The sequence below is a fragment of the Lepisosteus platostomus genome, chromosome 6, assembly GCF_059453375.1.
Source record: "Lepisosteus platostomus isolate fLepPlt1 chromosome 6, fLepPlt1.hap1, whole genome shotgun sequence".
In the NCBI taxonomy this organism is placed as follows: Eukaryota; Metazoa; Chordata; class Actinopteri; order Semionotiformes; family Lepisosteidae; genus Lepisosteus; species Lepisosteus platostomus.
Window position 1 is genome coordinate 58,500,424 of NC_142616.1, and position 24,265 is coordinate 58,524,688.

Sequence of the window (24,265 nt, forward strand, 5' to 3'; positions counted from 1 at the left end):
GCCAGTTGTATTGGCCTCATCACATTTCAATAAAAGGCCAACGTTATCTGTGTGGAGCACTAATAAATTATTGAGGGAAACAGAGTAAGATAATGAGACAGAAGCAATGCCGCAAAATTCAATACTTAATCATGAAGTCCTTTTTTAGTTGATTCGAAGATACAGTTGTATGCAAAAGTCTGGGCACCACCGGCCAAATTACATGTTTTGTTGATTTTCTAAATGAAAAGTTAACACAACCTCTGCAGTGAACAAACCTAAACCTGACATATTTCTGCAGATTTGAATGCACAGTCACTCTTTATGCTGAATTTAACAGATTGAAAAAACTAAAATAGTAAATGTGGCATGTGCAAAAGTTTGAGTACCCTTCCAGTTGATCCACTAGTGTTATTTTTTTGTAAGGTCTCAGAACTTAATTGACTCGTTAGACCTCAAACTAATTCAGGTGATGACAGCTTCAGAGAACCTCTCAGGGTGTTGTGCTTGCACTCAACAACCACGGGCTCCTCTAAGCAGCTGACTGAGGATCAGAAAATAAAGATAATTGACTCTTATGGGCAAAAGGTTTTATAAAAAAGCAATTATTGTTCTGGAAAGACAGAAACTAATTGGGCACTAGAACAATAATATAGGGTTCAGAGGTGAAACATAACAGGGCATAGAGTACTTGTAAAATGAGAAAGGAGGTCACTGCTTTTTATTCGTAGAGGAACTGTATTAGGCTTCTGTTGAACAGCCTTTTCTCTTGCCTTCCTATACTCTGTTTTTTTATAAAATTGATTCTTATTAAGCTTTTCATGCTTCTTATTCACAATGCAAAAACGCATTAACTGTGCATTAGGTTTAACATAAGTGTTTTTAAAATTGGACTCCACTGAATTACTCTTTAAATCAGTTTGGTTTTACTGATTATAGCCCACAGGAAAGGGGCAGTTTTTCTTTACAAGAGACGATTTCTCCAAATTAAATAAACACAAAATAAAAACAATTTATCATTCCCTTTCAAATACCTCCCCCCTCCACTCACGGACTTGCCTGTTCAAAGAACTGCACACTTTTAATGTTAATCATTTATATTCCGACTAAAAACAAGACGAAATTCAGATGAAATTTCCAAGCTTTTCATGTGCTGAAATGCAAAGGATTTCTCAGAAAGTATTCAAACAAGGACCAAGGAGTTTATTGTGTATTAACTGTATGTAACTGTAAATATACAATTATTAAAATATTGGTCAAGTTCATAACTTTCAGTTTCTTTGCTGAATATAAAAGCCATTATAAGGAAGCCATTAAAAGACCCAAGAAATTCAATACGTCATTCCTCTAAAGATCCCAGAAAAATTAACACATTATCAAACAATAATTGGAAAAGCACAGCATTTACTAGGTAAACTGCAACACACAGGCACGTCTACAAGATATGTAATGTATGCCACAACATGCATACTTAATTAGTGATTTCACGTTGTGTATGACTCATGAAACCACTGCATACCAGAACACTGTAAAAATCCATTATCAGTTACAATTTAGTGCTTTCAAAGCACCACACACCACAATATGTTATTCTACAGGATGAGAAAGGACTACAACACACAACTGACAGAGGTTCTGCTGCTGAAAAAACGTTTGTTTTTTTTACGCATTAATCTCTGCTTGTTGCTCTTAAACGCATATGGCAAAAATATATATATTTTCTAAAATTTAGCATTCACATTTTCTTCCTTCAGATGAATCAATTCATTTGGGGAAATCCCTTTACAAAATCTGTATAAGCTGTTTACAACACCGGTCTGGGCCATGAGTCTCTTATGAGCTTTTAAATAATAATAATAATTCCTTTCTGGACACTCCACTCAAAGCACTTTACAGGTAATGGGGACTCTCCTCCACCACCACCAATGTGCAGCATCCACACGACAGCAGACCAGAGTGCGCCATTTCGCTCACCACACATCAGCTATCAGTGGGAGGAGAACAGAGTGATGAAGCCAATTCATAGATGAGGATTATTAGGAAACCATGAGAGGGAAAATGGGGAATTTGGCCAGGACGCTGGGGAAACACCTCTACTGTTTTCACGAAGCACCCTGGGATTTTTAATGACCATGGAGAGTTAGCACCACTGTTTTACGTCTTATCGGAAGGGCTGTGTCTTTTTACAGTACACATCACTACACTGGGGCATTAAGACCCACACAGACCGCAGGGTGAGCACCTCCTACTGGCCGCACTAACACCACTTCCAGCAGCAACCTTAATTTTTCCCAGGTCTCTCATGCAGGTACTGACCAGACTCACACCTGCTTAGCTTCAGTGGGCTGCCAGTTGTGACTAGCAGGGTGATATAGCTGCTGGCAATTTTTGTTTGTGGAGTTTCAAACTGTGTTTAATCACTTTTTAGTACACTTAATTCACTTGTGCATAAGATTAGGAAAAACGTGAAGGATTAGAAGAAACAGTTACAGTAAAATAAAAAAAATGCAAAAGATATTATGGTTTTTCCTGACACTAAATTTGTCTTCCATATTAATGGATTAGCATCTCCATCAAATATAGTAAGAGAAAGTTCTACCAAGACAGACAAAATCCCACTATCATAGGAAGAAATGGTCCATACAAATGAGTCCTTTACCACTTTCTGACAAGACAGCCAATTATTCAATGGGAATGGAACAATATCCCAATTCCAGACCCACTCAAATTGAAACAGGAAAGTCAAGCCTAAAACGACCTAGAAACCTGCATGTAGTAAACACATAGCCGGTTTAATTAACACATCCTATATAGTAGTATGGTATATGGAGTAGTATTTTCAACATGGCAATATTGAAAAGTAAAAGAAAACACCTCTGACTAACTAAAGTGATGTCTGTAAAATTATTCGAAAATCTAACATGTCAGTATTCAATCAGAATATTCAAACATTACTCAACAGATAACAGTTACTTAGATATTCTAAATGTATTTCAAATAAAGGCTCTGTCTCCTGCAAAGCACTACCTATTGTACAGCATCTCTTGAGATCACGAGTCCTGCTCTCTGCTGTGTCCAGTGACTCATAAGCCGCAGGTCTACAGGATCAATTATGCTAATTCTTTTTATGGGCTACTTTGTAACATATGAAATGTAAATGCTTAATCTTTTGAAACCAGCAATAGGTTTTTTTACACTGCAGTGCTTGAATTAAGGTGGCTCATACAAAGGGAGTGTGTCAAAATGTAGCTACAATGGATATCATACCGTTGCATGTCCGTGGTAGCTAAATGTTTAAATTTCACATAAAAGGACCCTATGATTACTATAATTTTTAAATTAAACGTCTTTTACCCAATCATCTCACTTGACACAGTCACAATAGCCAAAGGCCCAGGTAACCACACTGTGGTACAAATGTGCTACAAATCTTTAACTTGGTCTACAACAATTCTTGGTTAAATGATAAAACCAGCCCTCTTAGAAGACATATAGACAAAAAAACTGAAAATAAGAAAGCACACACAGAGGGAAAGAAGAATAGCAACACAGGAGAAGACACAGATGACACAGGCTTTGTGTTTCAATTACTACAAGAGTTCTGTGCTTTGACGCATCTGTAGAAGGCAGAGCTCTTGTACTTGCAGATCTGTAAATATCTGGACACAGCTGTGAAATGTTGCATGTTTGTATCAGTGTAATTAATGGTATTTAGCCATTACTTCGTTATTTTTTATGGACAAACAAATGCTTAATACCATTAATTTGCTGCCTGGCTATTACTTTGTTACCAATCTGTGCAGGAAAAAGCAAGGAAACATGTTACACTCAGTATTCCATGGCTGTGGTTGTGTAATTATTATTACTTTTGTTATTTGCTTGCATATCAAGCTGGTGGTAGGACCTCAGTTTTTTACGGATTTAATATTTCTAATTTTAGAAATTTTAAAATTTTCCATCTATGAATTGGCTTCATTACTCTGCTCTCCTCCCCACTGATACCTGATTTGTGGTGAGCGTTTATTATAATTGTAAGCAATTATTATTATTATTATTATTATTAATGTTGGAATTTTAACATCTTGTTCCAATATTGTATTTAAGTTCAACATGCTAGCTTAGGGTCCAGCCTGCAAAGGCATCATCAGCCTCTTTAAAAAAAAAAGTCAAAACTGAAATCCTGACCTTTAATCTTCAATTTGATGCTAGGGACAAGCAGACTTTTTAGAAAAACAAATATTTAGAAAAATATTTTTATGGAACTATTATGACAGACGACCAATCAGCTAGGAAGACCCATATTTTACAAGGACTACTTGTCAGGTTTTTTTTAATCAATTCTTTGTTGGCATAGGCAGCCCAGTCCAGGAACTTGAGACTTACTGGTCAAGGTGGACAGCTTTTTGATCAAAAACAAATGCCCAATAGCTGGCAAATTTCTCCTTGATCATTATATTTCCTTGCATTTCCCTTGATTTAAATCTGTCCTGTCACCTTCTCTCCTTGGGGAAACGTCTTTTTTCAGCTTATCAGTCTCCCCATCAGTTTCCATTGTCATGCGCAGGCTCGGCAGATCCTGTTGTTAATGCCTCTCAGCCCTGTGCTTCAACGTTAACCCCATGCCTGCCTTCTCAGATGCAGGTCTGAAGACACAGCAGGGGTGGCAGGCTCATCCAGGTCTAACCTCAGGATCAGCTGCAGGCTCTCACCAGTCACCACAGTTTATCAATTTTTGGATTATTTTCCATGGTCAATGGCTGTGCCGGGGTATGGTGTGATTTCCATTACTAGCTAGGAGTATCATTCTATCCCTATGCTGGAAAACACAAGCCAAACAAATAAATCACCATTTCATGCAGCTTTACCAAGTGCTATTTCAGTTTCAGTTCAAAATACAGGAAAATCAGGCCAATAAACACAGGCATGGAATGACATTCTAGGTCTGTACGATGCCAAAAAATGCTTTATTCTAGAAAGGGCCACATGGCGATTACGGTAGACTATTAAGCGACGTGGCTGTGCCAATGTAGTACAGCAGAGAAATAAATCTGCAGCTTCTCATTAATGTTTCACATATAAAAACTCAGTTGAAGAGTGGAATAGCAACTGTAAAGAACTTAGCACTGCCAGCTCAAAACCCATGAAGTCTAATTTTTATACACAGGGACTGCTGATATCAAACCATGAGTTTTAGGCCACTTCGAGGGTTCTGAGCACCTCACAGCCTTTTTACACTGGTGAGCCTGAGCCAAGCCGAGCAGGGCAGAGCAGGAACTTTTTGTGGAGCCTGTTCACATGGAGGTATTTTGTGGAATCTTTTTAACTGAGGCCATGACTGTCGGTTTTCTATTTCTTGCATATGGTTGAACGAAAACGGCCAACACACCAAATAAGAAAAAAGAAGAAAATATATATTCGTATATAAACTTTTGGAACATGAGAGAGACTCTCAAAAGATAAACTAAGGTTCTTTAATTTTCAAATTGTCAAATTATTTGTGAGTTATAGTTTTCTAAGGGCACATATTAAATGCTGAAAAATGAGCACAGTGACTTTTATTTTTCCCTGATCCAATTCACACACCTCAGAACTACTGTTTTTAGCATAATTACCATTCAGGTAAACCATCAGCAATGTCTTACATACAGTCGCCTTAAAAGTAAAGAGCAATCCCTTGATTGCGGTAATTCATTAATCAGTTTAATAAAAAAAAGAAAAAATGTAAATTGTTAAAACAGGATGTTCCATCTATATTAAACATTTTAGAACATTCTAAAGGTGACACCCTCTACAGACAGGCCTTACTTACACACACCATATAAAGTGAGGTTCCTCTACGACTATCCACTTCAGAGTAAATGTCAACAACAACAGACCTTGCTGGAGCAGTTACTGTAGCTTGTGGCACCAATAAAAACAAAGCAGAAAGTTACTATATGCGCAGTAAGTGTAACTGAATATGCAGCAAACCAGTACTGAATTACTAGGAAAACAGATATGCTGCACATTACTCCTTTAAGCTATGGCCATTATCAAGTCTATTCTTGAACTAAACACACCATAGACTTTAATTTCATTCCACTGATAAGAGTAATGAATCTCACTCCAGGCCCTCCTTTCTCATTCTTCCTACAAGCGCCATGGGGGATCAGGCGGAATGCACTCAAGAGATAAAGGATTGTGAACTCCCTTCCAGGCAATCTTTCGTGCAATTAATTCTCCTCTACGGAAGAAGACAATTAGCATGCCCTTCCACCGGCAAACTCAATAAAACTGGCCATTTCCCCATGCATACACTGCCGCAGCCCCCTAAAGCACCGAACTGATCATTAGGCACAAGCTTGACCTTGCACTAATTTCTGAGCCTGAAGGAAAGTCAGGACACCTAACAGGCTAATGACTGCTACTCAGAAAAGCTCTGCTTTCAAGAACTGAAGTTGTGACAAAAACAGTGACATCTTATTACTAGATCTTGTAAAAGCAAGACAAAAACATTCTCTCAGTTGAACATTTAAAATTAAAAGGCATTTTCTCTTAAAAGCGTCCCACAGGTCAAAATCTTAAGGGTGTGTCATTTTACACAATCCACACTGCCAGCCATAAACAGTGGTGTTTCACAATGCTCATAATCAGACAGTATGGAATTTAACAGCTGCGAGATGACCTTCACAAAAGGTGCTAATGTACACAACTGTACATCACAAGCAGCACAAAGTGTTCATGTGCAGAGGACCTACCACTGGCTATCACCATCCACAAGAAGGCGCACCAGAATCCCAGTCACAGCCACCAGGATAGGGTAGTGATCTACACTCTCCAGCCCTGAAAAGAGAGAGAGAGGATTTAAACCTTTCATTATGGTATCCTCAGCAGCCTAGCTACAAAACCCTGCTTTCTGAGTTGAACCATTGAGCCTTTTATATGCCTTTCTTAAGGATGACACGTTAACAGACAAACTGTTTTAAGGGGGGCTAACATTTGCCATAAAAGGGGTTTTGGGTAACTTTATAACCAAGAAACACAGCACTACAGTAACAACACATATTAATGGCAGCTAAAAAGTGCCAGATCGAAACAGAAAAAAGGTCCCTATCCTCTTCCATTTTCCTTGCCTGTTACTATACCCAGTGCAGCTTTGGCAAAATGTGTTGTAGTGCACAACAATAATTTATTGATTTGTAAATGTGACAGTTAGGTGGCACAATAGGTTGTTAGCCTGCTGCCTCATAGGTCCAATTTAGGGCCTGGGGTTCTATCTGCATACATTTGTATGTTCTTGCTGTGTTCTTGTCGGTTTCCTCTCACACTCCAGAGACATACTGGTAGGTTAATTGGCTTCTGGGAAAATTGGCCCTGGTCTGCGTCTGTGTGTGCTCTTTGATGGACTGGTATCCTGCCTGTGCCCGTTGCTTGCCAGAATAGGCTTTGGCTCCCTGGAGACCCTGAATCGAATGGATGGGTGGATGGAAATGTGACAGTTTTAAGATCTACACACTGAGCAGCACTACCAAGACATATTCGGAAGACCATTATCATCATTTCTTGAGCGATGATTACTACAGCAGCCTCTCTGCAGTGATGCTTTTCAATACTTAGCTCTTAAAATGAGACGTGTTTCTATAGTCCTAGACAATTTAATATAATTTCCAAAAGTGACAAATGGCCCAAAAATAAATGAGGAAAATGGTTCTAAGCAATGCTTTTGTCTGACTTTTTTCCACTGGGATAACAGTAAGCCTTTGAAGGGTTACTTTTCAAGCGCTAGTTCGTCTACTTCTTTACTAGAATTAATATCCTGCAACACGTGTTTTATTGTGCTCTGAAACTGAATTTTTTAATTATTAGATAATATAAAAATGAGTGAGGAATGACAGGAGAGCTGCATTCAATGTCCCTATGGTGTCATAAGCCATTTTCTGCGACTCAAGAAGCAGATCACAGAGCTAGTATGAAGGGCACACACAGCATTAGGAAAGAAAGAATAGTTCTCTTTCTTAATTCTCAGGTAGCTGGTGGTGGGAAGAGAGAAATAAAAGGCAATGTATAGAATTCTGGGAGTAAGATTATCTCTCCACAACATTTTTGTATTGTACTGGTTTTTGAATGGTTAATTTTAAGATGGGATATTTATTTATATAGTGATTAGCAGTAGTTCTTTATAAATGTATATTTGGAAAAGACAAACTGAATTTGTCTTTATGACGTGCCCTGTACGTTCTCTGTTCAAACACAGTTTGCCTGTGGCACTATTTCAAAACTATAGAAACACTAGCCCTACTCTGAGAGTGTGACAGTTTAATAGGGTGATACCCTTACATACGGTATGAATCATAAAACTGAGCATTATATTGACAAGTATGATAAATGTATCCTTTAGGTTCAAAGAAATCTCAAAGTCACACAAAATTAGTTTCTGAAATGCCCGTCACTGGATTTGTTTAATAACCCACCGACATTCCAATTCATTTTCAGGCAGCAGAGAAGTTTCAACTGCAGGCAGTCCCTGAAGAAACTGAATTTCTGTTCTTTCAAGGGTTGTTCTTTCAGTTTTTATTCTGCACAGACACATTTCTATAAGGGTTATGTTACATTTTTGTGAAATGTAACTGGCAAAGACAGATGATGATAAAGCTACTGTATATCCTTCCAATAAATGGTTAAATCACAGTCCTGTTTTGAACAGTTCCTCCATTTTTACCTGGTTGAAGACTAAGACTCAAAATATATGGCCAAAGGACTCATCCTCTTTTACAGACAGAGCAAGATAATTGTGTAGTGTTGTATGCTGTCTCCTTTTTCAGATTGGTGTTGTGTCCCATATACAGTACACACAAATTGCTCAATTGGAAATGGGAGGGATCTGTAGGGGAGAAGTACCTGGCAGCCGCAGGTTGACAACCCTGTCAAAGAGATTCCTCTCTGCGGTCACGCGGTTCAGCACTTGGTTTAACAACTGTGGAAAAAGAAAGAAAGACCTTAGCACATTCTGTGCACACTTGTGTTTTTCAAGAGATGTTCTCTGGAATTTAGAAGAGGCAGTGTCACTAATGTACTAATTTAATATTTTAAATGGTCCAATACAAGGCATCAATATATAATAACACATTAACAAAATATAAAAACATAACACTGTTCTATTAAAAAACATAACAGAAAAATGTTAGAGTGGGGAGCAATGTCATATCTTCCAATCATCTGTTTTCGGCCCCCATTTTTATTTTGCCTGCCCTTCCTCAATGCCTTTTTATGGCTCTCTGTACCTCTAATTGCTGACGTCTCCCCCATTCCCCCTACACATAAAGTAGGTTTCACAGCTGAAACAGATTTCCTTTTGTTATTCAGTAAAATGTAAACAAGTTTCGCTCCGGATGACAAAGCTGAGAGAACCACCAGGTTTTTGTTCTTCGTCTATAAAATTTCTACGATTTTCTAGTGAGGCCCAGCGGTATACAAATATCAGCTCTGTTGCGAAGGACTCAGAGAAAGACTCCAAAAACGCTGACCTGGCTTGCAAACCACCTTCAAAGTTGTGACATGGAGGCTTTAAAATAAAGGTAGAAAACTGATGTGATAGATGTTCCAAGGGCCAGTAATTGAAAAATGGCCAAGGGGATAGGTACAGTAGGATCTGAATCAGCTCTTTTATATACAGAACACCATGTTCCCTGCTCAGGGAAGTGGAATAAAGAGGCTCTCTTAGGAAAGCAGTCAATCACAAGGAAATTAGGAGTGTTGGTTGTCCAGGAATCTTGTCACACACTCAGATTTTAACAGGCTAATGACTGTCACTCGGAGGACATTCCATTGCTTAGCTTAGGATAGAGTTACAGTACCTACAGATGCCAAATAATTCAAAATAGAGGACACCTTGCAGATCAAAACCACAGTGGACAAAACATTACACAGCAGAAAATGATAAATCCTTGCATCTGTACAGCAACTTTCATTTAAAAATATGGTGCACATAGAACAGAAAAAAAAGGAAATAACTATGACACTCTGAGTAACAGCCCTGATCTAATGAAGAGGATCATGGGATCATTAATGACTAAGCAGGTATGTCTTTGGTTTGACGCATCATTTGAAGCATAATCTCCTACAACATATTGTCCTTCTCACCATACTGCGGTATTACATGGGAAATTTTGGTTCAGAGTGATTAGCCCCACAGTAGCAACCTGGTCTTCCTTATAGGTTTCCAATCACAGTACTGACCAGGTCCAACTTAAGCTGTTGGATCTGATTCAGTGTGTCCACAAGTCATCTTCTCATCACATCATCATACTCTTTACTAAACCAGAGAGTACTGGCAGGGATTGTCTCTTGGGTATAATCTAATGCACTTAATAATCAGAAGCGCTCTTAATAGCGGCTTAAAAGGAAGGAATTGTAATGTTTTTATTCGGGTTTGCTCATTTACAAGGGCATTTAAAAAAAATCAATCTAGTGCTATGTGCTATTTGCAAGCTTTCCCATTAGGTACCCTGTTGAGTTCCAGCATTAAACTTTAAACCTTAATTGGCTGCCTTAAGAAAAGCCTCCAATTTCCTCTCCCTACACATTGTGATATATTTACATTTAGCACTCAGAGCATTTCAATGGTGCCTTTCTGACTTTTTTCTACAAAGATGAAAACCTTTTTCCATTGTAGAACACAGTGAATAATACATTCTGGGAATATCAAAGTTACATCTGATCATCTATTACTAGTCTAAAATAAATGTCTACTTTTCCATTAAGGAATGGTACAGTATTTAAAATCTGAGTCATCTAAAATCTAAAAAGCTAAAATCTAAAATAGTACAATAATACCACAACACAGGTAAGCAACTCTTCATTCAAATCTGAACTCTCCCAAAGCTCCAGGAGATGAGGAATTTGCTAAACTAAACTCAGCTCAGCAGATTCTATATTTATCTCAGTTTCCACGTTTTAAGACAACGGATCTCGGTGATGTTGATCTTTAGGTAATCTGACTGAATGCTTTTTAAGCCTACAGCTAAAGTTACAGTTTCGAATTTGGGCTTTCTGACATGGTCAGGCAAAAACCATAATAATTTTAAAAAGTGCTTTGACATCACTGCACTCTGATGTCAATGATTTTCCATTAATTGAGCTGGATGAAAACCACAAACTTTTAAAACCTTAAAAAAAGTGGATCAGGAGAAAAAAAAAACAGAACGTCTTGCTTTTATTTCACTAGTGCCACAGGGTTAATATAGTCTTTAGCACCCCATCCCTGGCTCTATGCAATGCAAACAATTGCTGGAATCAGCTGCTGAGGAAATGCAGCTGGAGTGCATATTCCCCACCTAGCCAGCACTGCACGACTTCAGATGATGTAATGGAGACGCCCAAGATGTAAAGTGCCTACAGAATATCTACACTGCCAGAACTCAACAGGACAGATGATTTTATTCTGAAAACATCAGAATCACTACAGCTGAACACAGGTGGATGCTAATTAGCTGGTTGTGTGTTTCGGAAGGCAATTAGTTACACCAGAGCTAATTTACAGTGCTATCACAAAAGGTGTATATACTTACTCACCCCATTTTTTCTAGGTTTGGATTTTTAATTACTTTTCAGAATGTTTTAAGCAATTTAAATAAAATCAATTGGAATGGATTTACCTTTGATGTGTCTAATGTGTTTAATAATTTTAGGCTGTTGGGGCACAAAATGTATTACTTTGGGAAGAGTGTGTAGACTTTCTATAGGTTGTGATTTGTGTATCAGTTCTGTACAAAAATAATGCAAATTTAAAAATACTAAACCCTCTCGAAACAAATCCAATTGGTGACCAAGGCCTCAACAGGTGATAAGTGAAAGGTTTGGGTCACTATAGCACTCTTTCATTACACAATAAGGATCTAAGTTAGCATCTAATTAGGGATTGTTACATTTAACAGATGTGCTGAATTTGATTTTCCTGTTTTGATGGAAAACTGAAGACCAGGTGCAGCTGTGGTCAGGTTTCAATATTTTCATTACACTTGATCTAAAAAAATAAAATAAAATCAATTTTGTATTGAGTCACAGGACAGAACAGTATGTAAGGCACACATATGCTGTGGCCATCTGATTAATGAATTTGGGGATCCAATTTAGTACTGACTGAAGTCACATTGCTACAGTAACTCCACACACTTTTAGCAGCAGTGTGTAAAAGACTCAGGGTCAGGTGAGATTTAAAAAGTTCTGGGGACCCTTTGGAGAAAGTTTTTAAGTGGAGTTGCTTAGAGTGGAAATTTAATCACATCTACTATGTTCTCACTTCTTACTTGACACATAACCTTTAATTTCTGTTAATTTAAAATCTGTTCAGATTTCCACTTGCAGGTTTAACCATCTATTATATAACAAAAAGGCCTTCTGAACCTGTTTTTGAAACCAGGTTGCCTGTAGTGCAAAAGAAGACATGACACACAATGCTCTAAAGTCCAGTGTCAAAGCCTTAGCAACATTAACATGCTCACCCACCATGCAGTTTCCTCAAAGGGATTTTTTGTGTTTTAGGATAATTATATACACTATAAAAAATTAAAAGGGGGCAAATTGACAATCGCCAGCTGTAAGTGCAAATCTGCATGTGATCTTATGGGCCTTTTTCAGAGCAATCCCTGTGCTGGTAGGCTAGTCTGTCCTTGCGATTCATGCTGTTTCAGTCTTATTCTACTCCCTTGTTCCTCCCAGGTCACAAATTGGTCCCTGGTTTCATAGCGCCACCTCCTACCTGTGCTAGTCGCCGTAGCAGCAGTTCTGCAGAAGGACGGGTCCAATCCAGGAAGATTTCTGGCACCAGAGTAACAGTCATCTCCAGCACACGCAGCAGGCTGACGGACAGGTCGAAGCAGGTGGCACACACTTTTAGCTGGCGCGTGTCCACAAAGTTGCGCTCAGGGCGTTCCGCAGCCTGCTGGATCTGAAAGGAGAGATTTATTCAGAGTGCTGCTGGACATGCTTGCTCTTCATCAAGTTGAATGCAGGGCCACAGGAGGGTAAAAGTCTGATTGCAATTTGAATAAATTTATCTTAACTCATGAGGACATACAGTACCAGAGTTATAATAAAGCAAAATACAATGCATTCTAAGGAAACACATTTCTGTGGATCTATTAGATATGTATGTGTAGTTGTTTGAATACAGTTTGTCTACATACACCCCATTAGCGATTGCACTGTATTTTTAGCAAAGGCATTTATATGCGTTCTTCGTTCCAACAGAAAAATTGAGACAAAAAGATTTGGACAGAGGCATGTCTGCTTCATTTTAGGTGCACTTCGCAGACAATCTGGCTCAACACAAACAGGTTATTTTAAAATTTGAGACGAACAAAAGAATTTTCATTAATTCAGTGCTGAATGTCTGTAGAATAAAATTATGCAAATTGCATGCCAGTGGCATTTTCCGGTGTAAACAAATATGCGTTAATAAAATCAACTCTCAGATCTTCTCTTTGTCCTTCCCTGTGGAAAACAATGAGTAAGGATGCATGCCAAATTGAAGAATTTCATAATATTAACATATAATGCAGATGGCAGCAGTGCATAAAGGCTTTATGGGGCTGTGGTTGGTGGTCTGACAAACTGCCCATCTGAGATCCTGCTGGCTTATAATTCCTTCCCATTACTGTGTGAGGCACTCCGAGCTGCCCATAAAGTCTGATCACAGCATGACCAGTAATGAAGAAAAACATAAACCTGTTGAGGTCATTTTTATTCCCAACTTTTTTATTGCAAGATCAAAATGTACCAGAGAGTTGGGAACAGAAGATCTTTAAAAAGGTTACAAATGAGAAAAGGCTATTCAGCCTGCTAGACCTGCCAGGATTTTGACAGTTAATTGATTAGAGATGCTCGTCAAGTTCTTTAAAAAAACTGTCAGGATCAATAATCTGGTAATGTGGTGAGTTGCTACTTTAATAAAAATCTATTTAATTCTTTTAAAGAATACGTGAAGTACTGTAAGGTTTCTACAATATCTAATGATCCTTACTTGCCTCTGTAGTAGCTACAAGAATCTTGACTGTTCAACAATGAAAGACTAAAACATACAGTATATGGTCCAGACCAGAATCATTATCTATCATGAGGTGAATTATTTATTTTATCACTTGATAACACTTCAGAGAGGAACTCTCTCATCAGGCTCTAAAGTTTCCAAGCAGGAGCAGTAGGGCTTGATTTCATAATCATCACAAATTTGATTGCAAATTATTCTTGAACGTGTCTTAATGATGCATCACCATATATGTCTCGGTGGCATTCTTTTAAGTGATATTAAGCAGACAGGTAATTTCCATATCTGAGCAACATAAGCTTATCAGGCCAGAGCTTATAATCTTTTCAGCAGTGTTAACAAGACAGACAAGCGAGCATGTTTCTCTGAATGGGATGCCAAAGTGTATGAAGTAAACATTTTGGGGTCAAGTGTAACTGTGACACTAATAACCACACACACACGATACCACCTCCTGGATCATGCCTATGAACTCGGAGAAGGCCCAGTTGAGCTGGTTGAGGACGCTGTTGAGGAAACTGGCAGCCATCTCCTTGTCTTGGCTCAACAGCTCTGCCATGTGTCTCTGGAGCAGAAGGGAGGGACAGGGCTCTGGAAGCAATTGGAAGACACATCCGTGGGATAACCAGTTGTAAGGGCACTTGTATAAAACTCATGTCTATATAAGACTGCATATATTCTTAAATATAACTGTATTTAGTGTACACAACCAAACAGCCACACAAGGATGTACTTTTGAGATTAATAATTGGAATAAAATGGCAGCACAATTTTTAAATGGTGGATGACATTCTGCCACTGCTCTTTAACTGGCACAGCTCAGGCCAAAGTGAAACAAAATCATATAAAAAGCCCCAAACTGCCCTTTAAGTTCCTGGTGTTCATTCTGAATTGACCATTAATTATCCTCTTTGTCTTCATAATCATGGCTATATTGCCAAATATTTCACTTTTGACCTGATCCCGGTTTAAATGCTTAAATACATTTGTGGAAGACAGAAATCATTAATCCCTTCCACTACCAAATGTGGTTCTTAACACCCAGTTGTGAGGAATTTAGAAGTGAGGTAAGGAAAAAAAAAAGATTGAAATAAGATAGTGTACTGTTTTGCTGAGTACTGTAACTCAAGATTAAACATTTCAGTACAAGGAGTTCTATGAAGGTCACTTGGTTAAAGATACATATGAAAACTAAGTTTGTAGGAGTATATAGGGAAAATAGACAAACAAAGTGTACTGGATTACACATGGAAAGGTATTGTCTAGCAGTGGACGATAAACCTTGGACAAGTTTTTGATTTACACAGTATGTACATACTGTATACATATTCATACACTTCAACTGTAACTAACACAAGATTTAATGTTAAAATACAGGTGCACATTCACTATATTTAAGAACACATTAATCCAAAACTAATAAATTAGGACAACTGTCAACACTGCAACAAGTACCATTTAATTTCATGCTGAAAAGCAGAGAGAAATATCAATGTTTTTTGTTGAGTTGTCAAATTTACCCATATCCCATTAATTAGTAATATGTGGACCTTGCTCTGGCTTTGATAACTTTGATGAGCTGCTTCCTGTAGCCATTTAATAGGGTGCCCAACTTCTCTCGACCACTCCTCTGGGCAGAACCTCTCCACTTTGCCCAGGTTGTCCGTTTGTACTAGGCTAACTGGCTTCAGGGAAAATTGGCACTAGGTATGAGTATGTGAGTGTCTGTAGACCCTGCCTTGTGCCCAGTGCTTGTTGAGAGCCCCTGAATTTGAAAAAGCGATTAGAAGGTGAATGGATGAATAAAGAAATAAATGTACAATACTTATTTTAAGCATAGTTGCAGGGTATGAATAAATTTGAACATGTATATTTTTCCGGTTACGCTCTCCTGCTTGGTACTCCTTTTCATATATCTGTCACATTTTATTTCATTAATGTCAAAACATTCAGATATGCACCTGTATTCCCTCTGCTAAATCAGTTCTTTTGCTAGCAAGAGGTCATCAAGATCAATATACTTTATATATTAATCATCATTTTAATGATCGCCAATTTAATTACACAAGTATGCATACATCACAAAATAGATTGTAACAAAACATCTATTAATCTAACTAAAAGTTGGAAACGGGTGAACAAGGGATCAGGAACAAAACTACTGTATCAGTCTGCATGAAGAGCAACCCAAAATGTACCCAGTCCGTGCCATCAAGAGACTAGCCCTTAATTTCCTACAGAGCTTTGATTACGAATGTGACTTAAAACAATCATTGGGTTGAACAAAGAATTGCAATAGAATGAAAAGCCAAGGCTGGTGATCTCTTTCCCAGTTTGCAGGATTTTTGTGTGATCATACTGTATGTGTGCTCACAGGATGACACCCTAACATTGATCACGCTATTCGCCTGAGCACGAAGCTTGCACAATCAATCTTCCCCGCACAAGCCTAATTGCAAGGCTGAGGCATCTCTTAACTCCTATTATCGCTGCAACCTCCAGCCACTGCTCAGGCTTTTTCTCCTCTGCAATTGAGCTTGAAAGAGTTTATACCTTATCAGGGTTCAGGAAGTGTACAGAGACTCCCCACTGCATTATAAGAGTCTTTGACTATATACCGCAGGGAGGAGAAGCTCTCAAGCCTCCATATAAAAACAATTAGCTAGCAGAACAATTTGTTCACTTAAAGAAGAATAACCTTTAGTTTAATTATGTGCTGATGATGTTCTCTGCTACACCTCCTGGGATACCATAAATTGGCAACTGCAATCAGGCTATAAATAAGGAGGGAGTAATTTCTTATGACTAGGTTATCAGGAAACTAACAAAGGTCACAGAAGTTTATAAAAGACTGCTTACTTTCTGTGTTCCTAGTGTTTGAAACTCATGACTAAGCTTTTATTTATGTGATTGCTCACAAGCAGGGAAGACTTGGGGGGAAAAAAAAGCTGCAATGCTAAAGGGGATAAAATTAGGTGCAGAATTTAATTCTTGCACAATCTTCAGGGAACAAGACATTGCTGGTTTGGGCCAAGAGCACCGTACAGCACTGTTAAATCACCTTCCTTACCAAAAGGGTCATTTAACTGACCTTTTAAGAAAACAAATTGTTAGTCACCTTGAATAAATGTACCTGCCAAATTAATAAAAAAATATGGATGCTGTACTGCTTATTGTACCCCACTGTAGACAATATTTAACAAAACAAAGGAGAAGCAAATACATTAAAATAAAATAATTACCTTTGTTGTCATATCTATTTAGAATTATAAACTACAGACTATTAAACATTTGGACAACAAGGCACAAACAGTTACAGGAGCAAACGCATTGTTTTACTGACCAATACTGAATAATAGCAAAAACAGGCAATTATATGATCAATCCAGGAGGATAGGAAATAAGGCATGAATTTGAATTAAAGAGAGCTCATTGCAAAAACAGTTCCTTTAAATGTGTGGAGGAATAAGACAGAGGGGGAAGGCATTGTACAGCATGGGTGATGTACAAATATAGGGAATGGCTACAGGTAATGATTTACTTCAGAAGACATGAGGAAAATCTATTATTACATTCTGGATTAAATGTTAAAATGATCTAAAATAAATTAAGTGGTAATAATTCAACAGTGCAATATTAAGCACTCACAATTGAACAAGGTGAATTATCCTTAAGCCGTCAATAACGTGCTATGCTCTGTTGTTATCAGTACAAGCTGAAACTCTTGAAGCTCACAGAGAGAAATGGGCTGCTTTTCACTCTTAAGGACACCCATGGAATAGAGAGTCGTTTCAGAGAGTCACTGTGCCCATCCCCTATGAAACCTCCCTGGTCAAACCCCATGTGCAGTTAATGTCTGTTTTTATTCCTGCAACGTGTTTCCTAAAGGGTACTGATAGAAAATCAACACTAATTGTATAAACGTTTGTTTCAGTAAAACCCAGAACAATAAAATAATTAAAGAAAACATCATAAAAAAATGCAAAGACAGGGCACCTATTTCAGAATTTCTGACACGGTAAGTAAAATGGAGGAATAAATACGTGGAGGTCTTTGAGAAGAAAGAAACGTCCCATTATAGATTGTGTTAGCATTAATTTTCACGCTGCACGACTACTGAATAATTAGCTTGAGGATGCGAACTTATGCTGGTGATTAAAAATAAGGTGCAGAAAGAGCAGGGAATAGCGCTGATGCAGAGGTTTTGGGCTCTACATGTAAGACTGTGAATATTTTCCTATAATGGTTGAATAGCTGATCAGTTTATTCCAGTAGGCTTCTAGTACTTCATTCACCTGAAAATGCTAATGAAAGAAATGCCAGGAGCCTCATCTTTCAGTGAACTGAATCTGATGAAGTGTGAGGTGCACTGCAGAGCTTCTCCTCCTTCCGAACTCCGTCATTAAATCAGTACGACATGAAAAGGCCATTTCAAAGTTCTCTCTCAACCAAGGAGGAACAAACAAAAGTTCGTTTCGCCTGCTCTCCTGTAATCGCATACTTGGAAGACACCAGAGTAACTGAATTAAAGAGATCCCAGGTGACGGTTTCGAAGGTGGGGCCACAGTACCACTCAAGAGCGGTAGGATGGGAGGAGGGACAGAGGGTGGAAAAGGGTGAGAACTAAAAGAGGAAAACACTTACTCTGGAAACTAGCAATTGACAAATCTCCTGGAAAACATGCACCAAAAAATGGAACACAAAATTAAGAAAAAACAACATTAAACATCATGGTGAAAACAGCAAGAACAGGATTCCCTGTATTTGCCTATTAGGAAATCGGGGACACCTATCTGAGCAACTTTGGCCTAACCAAGACCGATCCAAGCTGTGATCTTGAGAGGCATAAACTACACCACTTACTATCTACAGTATATTTCATACAGTCCAGAAGAAGGCTTTCCAATCCTGGTCGTCATGACCCCAGCATAGCCAGGTTCTTATTCCACCGTCAGTTACTTAAACCTTTAGTTCAGCTAATTTGCGGCCTTTTTTGCGGCTAATTTACGGCAGTAAATTATACTGCAAACTATTTTAGAGCGGCAAAAAGGGTCCATCTGAAAGTTAATCCAACCAAGTATTCTTGAATTAATGTCAAATGAAAACCCAGAATGAACTGGAATCCAATGATTCAGGATTGGGCAGTTCTGGAAAAGGGGTGTGCTAATGCACCCCACCTTTTCTTTAGAGAAAAGCACTGGCAATCATGTCAGAATAAACTAATATTCTGTAAAATACAGTTTAATCCAGGGGACCTCAAACACCAATCAAAGGCCACAGGTCTTCAGGTTTTCAACACAACTTAAAATCAGTCATGAAATTGGGCTAATCATTTGCTAAATTTACACTATTAAGCATTTTATTTTGTGTACATGATTCCAGCTCAAAATACAAGGTATCTGGACCCCTCTAAACCTTGAAACTCTGAAAACCCGGGTATGATTTTAAACATGACCAGTTAATAATTAGACCGATGCAGAACTGTAGAGAAAATTCTGGAGAGACAGCAGCCCTTTAGGAGTTAAGTTTTAGACTTTAGGTTTAATAAATATAACAGCTGTAATCTCACAAAGCCTGTTTTGGATACATATCATATGTTAAAAACAGTCATCCTAAAAAAACAGGATTTTTTATTTTCTAATATATTTTAACTATAGATATCAAGGTCAACCGAGAGTAAAATTATCCAGTCTGTTTCTGACAGTGTTTGTATTATAGTGGCAGCACACCATATATAGTACAGCACTAGTACAGTACGAATCATACAAATACACAGTTCTTTCAAATATTTACTTATTAGAACATAAGCCACACTTGTCTAAATAAAATATGATCTGATACTATAGTGACCAGTATAGTAAACAAGGTAAATTTTTAAAGCATTACAATAAGGAATGGTGATAAAACATTCTCTATGATTAGATTCATTTCTGGAAGTCGCATCTGTTGGTTACTTAATGAGCAATCTTGTTAAGCTGGACAAAACAGGGAGAAAAAAGCTTGTGACGCACGGAAATAAACAGATCTTAACAGTTTTAAGGCTCTGAGAGAGCCCAGACATGCCAGAAGTCACTTGGCAAGAAGAAGACATCTAGGAGTGTTTGTGTATCAAAGTGTTTGAAGCACTGAGAGATTTTCTGTGATTTAGAACCTTCTGTCCCTTTTTACTTATTAAGGATGTGTTCTCATCAATCTAGAATGTGAACAAAGATACAGAAGAGCATCTCTTACAACGTTTGTGCTTCCATTCATCTGATGAACACAAACAGTGGGAATAACCAAACTTTTCCACATCTGCTGTAGGTGGTTTTATACAGTATTTCAAAATTCCCATTAATTCCTAAAATATATTTACAACAGAGGAATAAAACTAAACAACTTGATATACCTTGTGCGGTATGAGCCTTTCAATTGAGATGTATTAATACTAGACTTTTTCAGTAACTAAAGTATTATACTGAACAATAACACAATTAATTTTGTGTCAGAGGAATTTATTCAGGAAAATCACTATTTAAAACTACACTGAAGAATACAGATTTAACTAATATTATATGCTACTTTCATGTTTTCAGTAGAAGGTAAATCTGAATTTACTTTTAAAGGGAGATTGTAACCTAAAATTCTGTGACTAACAACTAATATTTCTAAATAATGAAATAATTATGGATTAAAGTGTTAAATTAATGCGCAAAAGTATACATCCAGTAAGAACTGAGAGTCAGTGGCATTATAATGCAAATTAAGTTCCTTCCACTTTGTCACCGCTGGAGCACTTTATTAATGGACATTACCTCAAAACAGTATGCCAGAAGATTTATCATTGTGTTTGTAAGCCAACAGCAGTTTCTTTTAACACTGATCAAAAGTACTGCATGTCTCTTAAAGATGATGGATCTTCAACTGTTGATCTTGACGGGGACATTTTTAATCACTACGATGGCAGCTAACCAAGCTAATGGACAGCAGTAGATGGACTAAGGTGTCTATGACATTGTAGCAAGTCAGTACCTCATTTTGGCAGCACATATACACCATGTGCCAAGGAAGACAGAAACCTTTGATATCATGATATGCCAGACTCAAACATCTATGAATAGGGCATCAGATCTAATGAGGTTAGAGGATTGTACAACTTAACAACTTTTGTAACACTTATGGGATTCTAAACAACATCATGGAATATCTTCCTTTATCAGATTAAGTTCCTTGATTCTCAAGAGTTTTCCCATTTTATGCTGTTGTTTCTAATTAATCCAGCCATTTTGGACTTAAAAGGAGTAACTGTGAGACAATATTAAATTATTCTGTATTCTCCCAGATTTCAACAAGCCTTTGCTATGTCTGGCAAATGACCCCCACAAATGGCAGAGTGCACTAGAGCTGTAACAGTAAAAGAACTAAAACAAGTAAATATATCTGTAACCTTGAACAGATTAGACTACAAGGGGACCTAATTCAAACGTTTAAAGTCTTCAAAGTTATTGGGTCATTTCAGTATATTTCTTCAAAATCCAAAAAAAAAAGAAACGGACAATACAAGCAGAAACCTACACAAGGGAAGTGAATTGAAAACAGGAGGACAGAAAACGTTTTTTATACAGCGTTGTGGGATCCTGGAACAAGATATACAGCCATGCTGTTGAAGCTGATACCCTGGCTTCCTTCAAGTAATGGCTGGTTCAGATACTCATATCAATTTGTTATTCAAAAAAACCCAAATTAGCTAGATAGGTCTAATGGTCCCCTCTCAATCATGAATATTCTTACATCCTTACTGTACGTTCATTACTATGTATGGTTCATTATACTTTCTAAACAGGGTGCTTTTGCACAAATGTCCAATTAGTTCTCCTTAATTATTTCTTCATTCATTTGTTTAGCATTGGATTTTGTTTGATCAGTTTAATAAGGAGCTGTCTCAAAAATGTAATGACACTATATGCAGCAAAAACCTTTACTGTTTGAAAGGGAACATGAAAGTCCAATCAGTTCTATTTAAGGAATGTGACAAACAGACACTTGAGCCTCATTAATGGCTCAAAGAAATGGAAATCTCAAACAAAGTAAATTATTGAATTAAATGAAAAAACACACCTAAGGCCATTTTTATGTGTTTCTGTATTGATCCTCTTTTTCATTTTTCGTTTTTCCACAACTCCACCTATATTGACTTCCTTAATCCATTGTTTTCCAAGTAAACCCCTAATTCAACTTGAGATATCCATTAAGGATACAAAAGAGTTTTAAGAAGTTTTGATTCATGGCTTCAAGAAATTTTAGACTCTTTTGCATCTATAATAATGACAATGTGATGAATTCTCATGCAAAACAGAAACATAAAACTGCTGAGTATACATGAATGAGAAAGTGCAATAATTAATTTTAACTGGCAGTAAAATTAATGTGATGGAGGCACTGAGTCATGGACATTTTTAGGGAAGCGAGTGGCCACCCTCCTTCTGTGCACAGATCGTATTGGAAAAAAGCTTTTAAGACGTACAGCAGGTACTTACAAATCAGCTTTCACCCTACTTAACATTCTTTTATTTTATTTTATTAATACGTACTGTATGTTATAACGCAGGCAGAAGAAGACACAAGCACTGTTTCACATTCACAAGTAAGTTTGACTCTACTGAAATAAAAAGAGACACATTGCTGCCATGTTTCAGAAGTGGAGTAGAAGAAAATAAAACATGTTATGATTTCTATTTCTTATAAGATCACAAGTGGTAACAGCCTCTTCCTGGCGGCATACAGGCTGCAGTGTGACATCCTGTCTATGCCACTGTTTGACTCTGGAAAGTATCTCAGTGTACAACTGTATAAACACCTTTGCATAGAGCTTTTTTCTTCAAGCCTTTGCAAAAGGACATCGAAGTATCCTGGAATAAAAAAAGAACTGGATTCTTTAAAAATTGCCTGTCGGTATAGTTATGCACTATAATGTGATGAAAATTAATCATTTCCGTCTTCCTGACCCAATTATTCCATGCGCTGTAATTTGTCCAAAATCACACAGGATTTAACTTTTTTTACTGCTACTACTATTTTTAGAACTGTGATTAAGCTATTAAACATGATGGTACTCCTCAAATGATTCATAACTGTTGAGCACAAGTGCCATTTACGATGCTGTACTGCAAGAAGTGTCTTTAGCAGTGGCTGTGTTTAATTTTAGTAATACACAAATGACAGTTGGCTTTCACAATAAAACTTCTTACCTAATGCTGTATAATGAGTGCTCAAAATAATTGACATAATGAAATTGCAGATTGTTAAAAAGTGTTGATATAAAAATAATTGAATGTACTTTATCAAGCTGATTCTTATTTTAGGAAACAATGTAAGACGTTCAAATTCAAATGAAGAGACTATCAGACAGACAGATATATTGGCAGCCTGAAAGAGACAGATTGACAGGCTAAGACTAAGAAGCAAATTGATGCATTTCCAAGCCTCAAAAGTAAAAGCAACAGTAATTAATGGAAGAACAAAGTAGAGCGATTGAGAATGACACTTACTCTGCAGGCTGGGTAGGTTGGCATCCTCAGGTTTGGTTTTCAACAGGTGGGGCAATCGTGTGTACCTGTAGCCAAATCCACAGCCCTGAGAACAAGAAGCAGCCAATTAATCTTTAATCTGGCCTTGAGAATGAATTCACACTATTTCACTGTCCCTGGAAATAATCCGTCATCTATCAGAGCTATAAAAACATGCTGGGAGCACGAGAAATCAGAGTTCATCAACTTTTAATCTTCAGGGGATTTGGCAGGCTCAGGGGAGAGGGTGGGAGATGGGCTGAATGTGTTAGAACATACAGGCAGTGGGAGATGTACAATGTGACAAAGTGAGAGACAATCAAGTGTAGCCCGAAGGATCAGCAGTGAGCCATTATACAGAAAAGCAGCGAGTTGCTCAGAAGGTACTGACCCTCCAAAGTCGCACCAGGATCCAGTTGGTCTGTGCCCAGGGTCTCTGTTCATAGGGGGCCAGCAGGTTCTTCATCATGGCCACTCGCCTGTGGAGTGAGACACTCTATAAATGACACACCGTGGCGTCCACAGGCCCAACCTGCTGCATCCCATTAAAATCATCAGCCGAGATGCTGGAAAGCACAGCCAACTGATTAGGATAAATTTGAAGAGCCTTTCCAAGTGAAGTGTACTGTATATGATTCAATTGTTCAGTTGAACAACCACAGTGCCCAAAACTAACAGGATTTTAGTTTCACTAAAAAGAACAATGATGAAAGTTTGT

The 24,265-nt window shown here is 37.8% G+C and overlaps 1 protein-coding gene across 1 annotated transcript in view; it reads right to left on the reverse strand.

The window, feature by feature from the left end:
- The window catches only part of rnf123 (ring finger protein 123), a 125,271-nt gene that overhangs the window by 64,170 nt on the left and 36,836 nt on the right, over window positions 1-24,265 (reverse strand). Inside the window, exons 30-35 of the mRNA XM_088636640.1 lie at window positions 23,939-24,026; window positions 23,530-23,614; window positions 14,454-14,593; window positions 12,716-12,904; window positions 8,857-8,932; window positions 6,717-6,801 (exon numbers count right to left, since the gene is read on the reverse strand). Coding sequence (XP_088492766.1) covers window positions 6,717-6,801; window positions 8,857-8,932; window positions 12,716-12,904; window positions 14,454-14,593; window positions 23,530-23,614; window positions 23,939-24,026 — 663 coding nt within the window. The remainder of the gene's footprint in view (window positions 1-6,716; window positions 6,802-8,856; window positions 8,933-12,715; window positions 12,905-14,453; window positions 14,594-23,529; window positions 23,615-23,938; window positions 24,027-24,265) is intronic.